The 9,974-nt window shown below is 40.3% G+C and overlaps 1 protein-coding gene across 1 annotated transcript; it reads left to right on the top strand.

Annotated features, from left to right (window-relative positions):
- Window positions 1-1,516: 1,516 nt before the first annotated feature.
- LOC18436885 (putative receptor-like protein kinase At1g11050) lies at window positions 1,517-3,825 on the top strand. Its single transcript, XM_006847107.3, has one exon. The coding sequence runs from the start codon at window positions 1,787-1,789 to the stop codon at window positions 3,704-3,706; it is 1,920 nt and encodes a 639-aa protein (XP_006847170.2). The 5' UTR covers window positions 1,517-1,786; the 3' UTR covers window positions 3,707-3,825.
- The last annotated feature ends 6,149 nt before the right edge of the window (window positions 3,826-9,974 follow it).

Raw genomic sequence — 9,974 nt, 5'->3', positions numbered from 1 at the left:
AATAAATAACAAGAGCTTTGTGGTACAGGATAGATACCAGAAGAAAACCAGTAAAATATTAAAAGAAGCTTTGTGGGTATGCGTTGATTCAAAAAAAAGGTGCGGTCTGTATAGAGCCCAGGCTCTAAACAATTAAATTAGAGCCTACTTTTAAGTATTATTGAGAAACATGGTTTCAATACTGAAAATTTTTGTGATAGCCTTAAAATATATTTTGATCTTTATTTATATTAAAATATATTTTGATTTTTATTTATAAAGTTTAAAGCTTCGAAAATGGTGTAGATCAACAGATATGTGAAAACTTAAAAATCTTAAAAATTGACGGTAAAAAAATACATTATTTCCAAAACTTGAAATCAATTTTTTTCTCATGTCCATGCATCTTGATGTCGAGATGATCAATTTAAGGATTTTTGGACATCAAAACAATTCCATCTAGTGAAATTTTTGAGGTAGGCTCGAATGTGATTGGTTAGAGCCTCAGCTCTATATAAACTTTTCCCTTTAAAAAAAGGTTAATAGTATTTTAAAACTTGGATCGACGAGGCGGTTCATCCACCTACATATTCAGATCACTAGATCGGCCATTCAGATTGGGTTGGGACCTGTCTGAATTGATGATACAAAAATGTTAAAAATAAACAAAGCAAAAAAATAAAAATAAATAAAGGTTCATGGAGTAGGGATGCAAGAGATCTAATAAAATATTAAAAAAGCTTGAAAAAAGAACATATGAAAAAAAAGTCTAGGGAGAATTGAGACAAGAACTAGACTGATTCCCATATAACAGTGATTTAAAAAGCGCCGGGTGGTCTAACCTAGGAATCGGTTACCCCATTTCGATTGTGCGTATATATAAAAAAACGGCTTAATCTGAAAGAAAACTGTCCGTTTTGTACAGTAAAACAATGATCTAGACTAGTTTTTAGCCAATTCACTATTTATTCTATTTTTTCACCAATTCACTATTTTTATTCATAGTAAAACAACGATCCAGACCGAATTTTGGGGTGCCTAATCCGAGTGACCAATCCATTTTTTTAAATTATTGAAATCGACAATAAAGACTGAAAATCACCCGATTTTAAACAAGAAAAGTTGTTCCATGCATAGGGGGACGCATTTCTATATTTGCGTCCCCATGGATATAAAGCTTCCGTATTAAAGATAGATGCAAATCGGTAGTCCGTCTAAAAGCAGTTAAAACTACTGGTCCAAATGATTTCTTCATAAAATTAATATTATTATTAGAGATATGTGTGACTTGACTTTTTTAGAGATTAAATTATCATATGAGTGTGTGACATGATTTTTTAGAGATCTGTGTTAAATTTAATGATGATTCTTTAAGATCCTACACAAATAAATGTGGGATGGTCTCACTATGTCGTTTCCCTTATTTATTATTATTAGGTAAGTAAAAATTACTATTTTTAATATTTAATTATTATTTATTTTTTCATATTCATGAACTCCATGTTAAAAAAAAAACCATCTCAAAAACATATTTTTAAGAAGGGACTCATTTATCCATGGACACATAGAAACCTTAATTCTCTAAAGGGGCAAAAGTATCACGCATTGCACATGGTCGTCCAGGAACTAGGAAGGACCCATGAAGCTGCTTTGTGTTAACGACTTTATGAATTTGAGTTCTACCAAACCGACCAATCCCTGAAGCCCAAATAGCCTGCGCCTTGCTTCTTGACCGCCCGCCATGAACTTTCTCTCTCTACAAATCCCAAGATTTTGATACTTCACTGAGCTGCCCCCGGCAAAGAAAATGGAGAAGCCTGCACTCTTCTCTCTCCTCCTACTCCTCCTCTCTCTAACTCCTCCATCTACTTCTCAGTCACAGTCCCCCTCTTCTTGCCCCATCGATCTCAATTATGTTTCTACAATCCCATGGCAGCGCTCCTCCTGCATTGGAGACCCCAGCAAGAGCGACCATTGCTGTCAAACGCTGCTCAGTCTTTTCGGAATCGGCCTCGCCCAACACCTCCGAGACACCTCGCTCTTCCAGCTCTCCCATCCCTCGGCCGCCACCGCCTGTCTTGCCTCTCTCCAGCAGAGGCTCGTCTCCCTCGGTCTCTCCTCCTCTTTGATTCCCCTCTGCCTCAACAACTCTGCCGAGTTTGTCATCGACTCCTCCAATTGCGTTGGCATAAGGACCAAGGATGACTGGCGACGCAGGCTGGGCAACACCTCGGTCGATGACGCCTGCAGTGGGGACCTCTCGGACCTCACGTCCTGCAACTCATGCGTGCAGAGCGGGTTCAACGTGACGTCTCAGCTGTTGAGCATGGACCGCAACAGTGCTAATGCCACCAACCGCACCAACGAGTGCTTCAACTTCACCGTGTTGTATGCTGCTGGCGTGGCCAATGCGAGGGGGCCGGAGGATCTCGGCACAGCATCCTGCGTGCTGGGGTTGCCCCTCACCAAGAGGAGCAAATCGAACCAACAGAGGCAGCTGTCGCTGCTGTCTGCGCTCTGCGGTGTCATCTCAGGGGTGGTGTTCATGACTTTGTTAGGGGGTTTCTATTTGTGGTGGGAGAGGAAGAGGCAGAGGAAGCAGAAATCATCAGTTGAGGACGGTAGTTGGGAAGGAGGGGACACGAGGGCTCGAGTGAGGCCGAATACTGGGGCGACCTGGTTCGACATTCGGGAGCTGAAGAAGGCCACAGGGGGCTTCTCCCAGAGGACCATGATCGGTCAGGGCGGGTTCGGGATTGTGTACAAGGGGACCCTCCCCGACGGGACCTTTGTTGCAGTAAAGAAAATGGTGACACAGGGGCTGGATTTGCAGGGCGATGACTTCTCGAACGAGGTCAATATCATCTCCAGCATCAGGCATCGCAACCTGCTTCCCCTTCGGGGATGCTGCATAGCCAGAGATGACGAAGGTGAAGAACAGAGGTTCCTCATATACGACTACATGTCTAATGGAAGTGTCGATGAGTGGGTGTTCGGGACGAAGGAGGGGAAGAGGCTGAGCTGGGCGCAGAGGAGGGGGATTGTGGTCGGGGTGGCAAAGGGACTGGCCTACCTCCACAACGGGGTGAGGCCGGCCATCTACCATCGCGACGTGAAGGCCACAAACATCCTGCTGGACACACACATGAACGCGAGGGTGGCCGACTTCGGCCTTGCAAAGCAGAACAGAGAGGGCCAGTCGCACCTCACCACCCGTGTGGCCGGTACCCATGGGTATCTGGCACCCGAATACGCTCTCTACGGGCAGCTAACAGAGAAGAGCGATGTGTACAGCTTCGGGGTGGTGTTGCTCGAGATCATGAGCGGGAGGAGGGCTCTCGACGCAAGCGAGGGCTCCGAGGCGTTTCTGGTGTGCGACTGGGCGTGGGGGCTGGCGAAGGCGGGGAAAGTGAGGGAGGTGATAGAGAAGGGGATAAGGGAGGAGGGGCCGATGGAGGTGATGGAGAGGTTTGTGATGGTGGGGATTCTGTGTTCTCATGTGATGGTGGCATTCAGGCCGAGTATGGGGGAGGCGCTGGGGATGTTGGAGGGAGACTTCGAGGTTCCAGAGATTCCAGACAGGCCTCTGCCCCTAGGCCATGAATCCTTTCAGTGGGGTTCACCTTGTACAGTTGCAAGTAATGGTGATGGCAGTGGCCATCGAAGAAGCATGACTACCAGAGCTATAGCAGGAGCCATTGCTCGAGCCACCTTATCACATTACTAGTGGCCATGGGAATTTTCTTTTTTTTTTTATCTATTCAACATTCATTTGATACTGATTATCATTGTATTTTGATACAAAAACTTTTGTAAGTAATGAAATGTTTTGTCATCAACTCATCATTGAAATGGGTAAGAAATATGTTTGTAGAAGAAGATTAGAAGAAGACAATGATATTTTCATCAATTGTTTGAAACAATCAATGCTGGATGTAGGTGATGTCCTGCCATTGGGATAATGCTAAGTTCCATACAACTGATATTATTCCCACAATAGTTCATAAATACTTTTATTTCTGCTAAAATTTCTACTTATAGCTGGGCGTACAGTTTGTATAAGGTTGCAACCTTAATAAGGCGCACCTCCAAACTTAAACATAAGATGCAATTTTGGTGTTGAAAATTCTTAAGATGCTGCAAGAATCTATTTTTATATTTAATTATAAAATTTGGAACTTTAACAATGGATCAAATTAAATAGATCTATAAATACATGCAAATATTAAAAATAGACAGTCCATATAATGTGTTGCAAGATACACTATATTTGGAATTTGAAATCTTTTTTTCTCCATATCCATACATCTCGATGAAAACCAATTTGGTTTTATGGCAGGAAGGTCAATAACTGAGGTTATTTTCCTATTTAGGCAACTGTTTGAGAAGTTTAGGGCGAAGGAAAAAGACCTCCACATGGTTTTTATTGATCTAGAGAAAACTTATGATGGAGTACCTCGAGATTTGATTTGGCGGACGCTGGAAAAGAAAGACATCTCTAGACAGTACATCGACTTGGTGAGAGATATGTATGATGGAGTGGTAACTAGTGTAAGAGCAACTAGTGGAAAAATGATTGAGTTTTTCAGTAACAATAAGTCTACATCAAGGGTCAGCATTGAGCCTGTACCTCTTTGTTTTAGTTATGGATGACTTAAATAGGCATCTACAGGATGGGGTACCGTGGTGCATGCTATTCTCAGATGACATAGTTTTGATTGACGAGACCCGAAATGACGTCTACACAAAGTTAGAACTTTGGAGGGCTGCTCTAGAATGCAAAGGTTTTAAAATTAGTCAGATTAAAATAGAGTATATGGAATGCAAGTTTAGTAATAATAGGAGTAGAGGCGAGAAAGTAGTTAAGATTGATGGCCAGGAAGTACAAAAAGACCACACTTTTGATATCTTGGGTTGATAATATTGGAAATGGAGAGATCGAAAAAGATGTCTCACACAGAATTAGAGCTGGGTGGGTGAAGTGAAGACGTGCAACTGCAATTTTATGTGATCACCGCATACCAATAAGGCTGAAGGCACAGCGGTGACACCAATTTTGCTCCATGGGGTGGAATGTTGGATAACAAAAAATGATATACCCATAGAATGAGTGCAGCAGAGATGAAGATGTTGAGATGGATGAGTGGCAAGACAAGAAGGGATAGAATTTGAAATGTATCTATTTGAGAGAATTTCGCTGTAGCACCAATAAGCGATAAAATGAGATAACGTAGACTAAGGTGGGCTGGCCATATGTAGCGCCGACCAAGTACAACACCTGTTAGGACGAGCGAGTTAGTTCAAGTGGAAGAATTGACAAGGGAAAGCGCTAGTCCCAAAAGAACGTGATTGGAAGTAGTTAGAAAAGATATGGAGACTTGTAGCCTCACTGAGAATATTGTCTTTAATAGAGCAGAATGGAGAACTAGGATTAATGTAGCAAAACACAATTAATTGGAAAAAGCTAAAATGTTGAATGAATGAATGAATCCATACATCTCGATGTCGAGATGATCAATTAGATATTTTTCTAACATCAAAACAACCTTTTTTGAAAAACAAATTGAGGTACACCTTAATTATACATTTTAAGGTATCAACCCCATATAAACTCGAGAAAGGGGCTGGGGTCGTGGGGTAACATCCCCACACCCTAGTCACCGTATTGTGGTTTCCATTCCCACCACTAACACCACCCATTAACGCCTTCAAAAAAGCTAACTCCTAATCTACTTGAAACAATGAGTAGAGGCATGTCTTCCTCATTGAATAAACCAAACAAAAGACAAACCTCAATAAACTTTTTCTTACTTGAAATACTCTTAGAAAAAAAATTACTATATTGAAGAGTAAATGATTATATAAGGGTGAGGCTCCTAACAATCAAATTAAGGCGCACATCAAAAATTAACTAGAAGAGGTTGTTTTGATGCTAAAAAATTCTCAAAATCGATCATCTTGACCTCAAGATATATGAACATGAGAAGAAATGGATTTTGAGTCTGGTGCATCTCGCAATTTTTTTGGACCATCAATTTTCAAGTGTTTATAGATTTGCTCGATCTACACTATTTTTGACGCCTTAAATTTTATAATTAGATATGAAAATAAAATTTCAAGCCATCCCAAAGATTTCTTGTACTGAAAGAACATCTTTCGACACTATCTGAATGTGCGCCTTACTTTCATTGTTTAGTGCCTCAACCTTATACAAACCACACCCTATATATATATATATATATATATATATATATATATATATATATATATATATATATATATATATATATATATATATATATATATATATATATATATATATATATATATATATATATATATATAATGTAAGGGCACATCATATTATTCAAAGACCTACCATGCCATCCTTTCTATTAGTTTTTGTCATCTCAAATGCATGATATGAGCTCAAGGCATCAGCCTCAGGCCTTGGGCCTGCATTATACTCCAATCCAACTTTCTCTAGTGTTTAAGGATGGCTCTTATAGGGCCAGGGACCCTTGAATTAGGCCCCACTCAATAATAAGTCGGGCCTTACTTCATGTCGCCTCGGCTCTTGTAAGGGCTTGGCCTTGTATGTTCTGGGTTGGGATTGGCCTGCTTCTGGCCCTAGTCCCATGTGGTCGTTGTTTGCTAATAGAAGACATTTGCCAAAACTGATATTGCATGATCGGAAGCTTTAAAACCTAAAAGATTTGTTAAGTAAGTTGCAGACAGACTCATCGAACATTTCCATGATAATTGACCTCTCGACGAGTGGATGCTATATGAACGCAAACCCCTACTGCAGGAGAGGTTCATTTAACTTGAGATGTTCTTACTGTATGCTGGTGTCATGCTTGCCTAATGTATAAGTGTGAACAGGGTGGCTTAGCTTCACTACCATAGAACATGATCAGGTCCCCCTAACAAATAGTTCAGAGGGATAAATTTATCTAAATTTTGTATTTTGATTTACCTTGTGGAAAAGTCCCTCGAAAAAAAGATTTTAATTCCTTGAAAACGACTAGATTTTATTTTCGTTCAAATGGATGATCCAGAGATGATTTTTTAGGGGAATTTGATTTTGAGCATATTTCTTAATCAATTTTTTTAATAGTAATTGATCTTATGGATGAGTAAAGATGACTTGAAAATTTTTGAATCAAACAAATTCCCCAACTATGGGTAATATGCTGAATGTGTCAAACTAAACCACCTTGCCTTTTTCGCATATTATGTAATCCCATTACCATTGTGTTGTTTAAAGATGGTCACCCTATCAGAGACATGCTTTTGACATAACAATTGGGGTTGTGGCATCTCAAAATTCAAGTTGAACAAGTATCCATAAGACTATTGGAGATTCGTTGGGCCTGGATTTGTCCTAGCAGGATGCTGAGACAACAAGATGCCGAAGATTTTGAGCCCGGAGGAATACCTGCTTATCTTGGCTGCTTTGTGGGAGATGCTGGAGCTAAAATCCGTAGGAATACGCTCCTAACCAAGAAGAAGCGGTGTAAGATCCTTGTCATGTCGAATTCGAGATATATGGAGGGATATGGATGGTGATTAGGCGATTAAAATGAAAACCTTGTTATAAGAACTAGTTTGGACTTATTTTTTAGAACATTTTGTTCTCCGGTCGCATCTTCATTGATAGAAAACAGTGCGAGAATAAATCTTAACAAATGTGATGCTTTGCCCCTCCAATCATAATTGACAAAGATGCAATGGTGAACAGAGCAGCAGTGTGATGGGGGAACACTATAAGGATATTGAACTAGTAATTTGCAACTCTTTGAGAGATGGTGCAGGGTATGTTGGTTCTTCCAAAGTTTATTTTGATAAATTAGATAAATATGATCTTAAATCATGCTTCTTGCATTGCTTATTACTAGAAAAATAGTCAATAGGGAAATATAAATTTGTGCAAGGGCTTAGCAAATTGGTAGTGTGATCGCAACACCATCTGCAAATTGACATTGGGATCGTAACACCATTTGCAAGCAATGAGTGTGCTTCAGTTCAAAGCCTTAGGGCTGCACGCATGCGAGAAAGTGGTGATAGCTAAAGTACTATAATATAATATAATATAATATATATATATGAGTAAAGATCCTATGAGCCCCTCACACATATGGACTACATAGGACCTTCCTCAATCACCGTCAAATCTCTTTACAGATCTCATTGACATGAGTTGATCACTCACCCGGTAAACAAATAAAAAGCAAATCGATTGAAATGGTAAACAAACAATTTTCCAAACTTAAAATCTGTGCAATCTCTGTCTCTAACCTAGTTAAAAGTGAACTTTCTTCCCCAAACGGTGAGCTATTGTATATGCTCACCATTACTGCACGTGTGTTTCTCAATCTAATAACCCCAAACCCCAACTTTCAACTCGGCAAAATCAAAGCTTCGCCGTTTGAGCAACCCTGATCAAATCATTGAGATCTTTCACTCAACTCTTAAGCTAGCAGGCATAGTTATGGATCGGTATTTGATGGACCTAGCAATTAAGCAGCTTGCCAAAGCTCAATGTTTATCTGAAATCAAAATCTTACTAAATCGCAGCACTTCTTACATGGCCTTATTATCTCTTATGGTCGAGCTAAAATGGTGGAGCAAAGCACTTATCAGATGGATGAGTTTGGAATCCATCGTCCTGTAGATTACTTCGATGCTCTTTAAGGGCATGCAAAGATGCAAGTGATGGGGAAAAAGGCCAATGTCATTACTTAATTTGCTGCTGATTACTGTAAAAATGCAGAAATTGCATAGATGGGGCAAAAGGGTGGTTCCCAAGTTTCTCATTCATGTTTTTTCTCCATTTTCTCTATGAAATAGATGATTAGGGTTCGCACATAAATGGTTCAAGGACCGTATTATCAAGAAAAATGCTCCTGATTTGGAGGCTCTGGCCATTCAATTACTGTAAAAATGGAGAAATTACATCGATGGGGTAAAAGGGTGGTTCCCAAGTAGATTTTTCATTCGTGTCTTTCTCCCTTTTCTCTATGAAATAGATGATTAGGGTTCGCACATGAACGGTTCCAGGACCGTACTAACAAGAAAAAGGCTCCTGATTTGGAGGCTTTGGGCTTTTTAATTAATGGTCTAGTGAGAGGAGGAAGTAAGAGAGATCATCAAGCTAGTTACGGATACTAATCTAGTTATCCCAAATAAAGAAAGATCATCAGCTTGAGAGGATATCTTACGTATCCTATACATCCCCCTACCCCAAATCTTCAATCCCAAATATCTCAGGCCATTCACACACTTTACTCCCAAGTCCAAAAAAAAACCTTAAGAGAATGACGCCAGGTTTATTTTAGAGAGACCCAAGTCCAAACAAAAAAACCTTAAGAGAACGGCGCCAAATTTATTTTAGAGAGAGAGAGAGAGAGAGAGAGAGATCAAATGGAGAGGATAAGGCCAGCCTTCCCATTCTGGCAGTCTGAGAGCTCTTCAACACTCGAACTCATGTGAGAGTGAGCAGGGTTAGAGAGAGAAGCAGGTTGTCAAGAGAGAGAAAAGGTGTTCACAACAAAAGAAAGTGTTCACAGCAAAAGAAAGTGCTTACAACAAAAGAAAGGGCCGGCTTAGCAGGTCACTTTGCCCATACCTTGACGCCACGATATCTGACGACAGGTACGTGGGGTCCTATGGAGCCATAGGCGTGTGAGGGACGCACAAGGTCATTTCTCATATATATAAAGGACCAATTGGGGAGTGAATACCAAATGAAGCCGAGGCAAGAATCTTTATCCGAGAAATTGACCCTTTGGAAGGCAGATGCGAAAGAGTGGTGCTAGAAAGGGACTCTAGAAACAATATTCACCAGACCAAAGTTACCCTTGGAAATTAAGAGTTACATATGATTAGATATTTAGAAGTAGAATTCACACATTCGTTGAGGGAATTCATTCTATAGAGGTTGCCCTACCAAATGTGGGGTCTCAAAAGCCTTTCTATCTATGATTTGGTTA

The sequence above is a fragment of the Amborella trichopoda genome, chromosome 11, assembly GCF_054954075.1.
Source record: "Amborella trichopoda isolate Santa Cruz 75 chromosome 11, AtrichopodaSantaCruz75HAP2 v2.0, whole genome shotgun sequence".
Classification (NCBI taxonomy): Eukaryota; Viridiplantae; Streptophyta; class Magnoliopsida; order Amborellales; family Amborellaceae; genus Amborella; species Amborella trichopoda.
Note: the sequence above shows the minus strand (reverse complement) of the source record. Positions and strands in the feature narration are given on the sequence as shown.

What these genes read in the sequence shown, in the direction of transcription:
- LOC18436885 (XM_006847107.3), top strand. Translation starts at nt 1,787, where the DNA reads ATGGAGAAGCCTGCACTCTTCTCTCTCCTCCTACTCCTCCTCTCTCTA.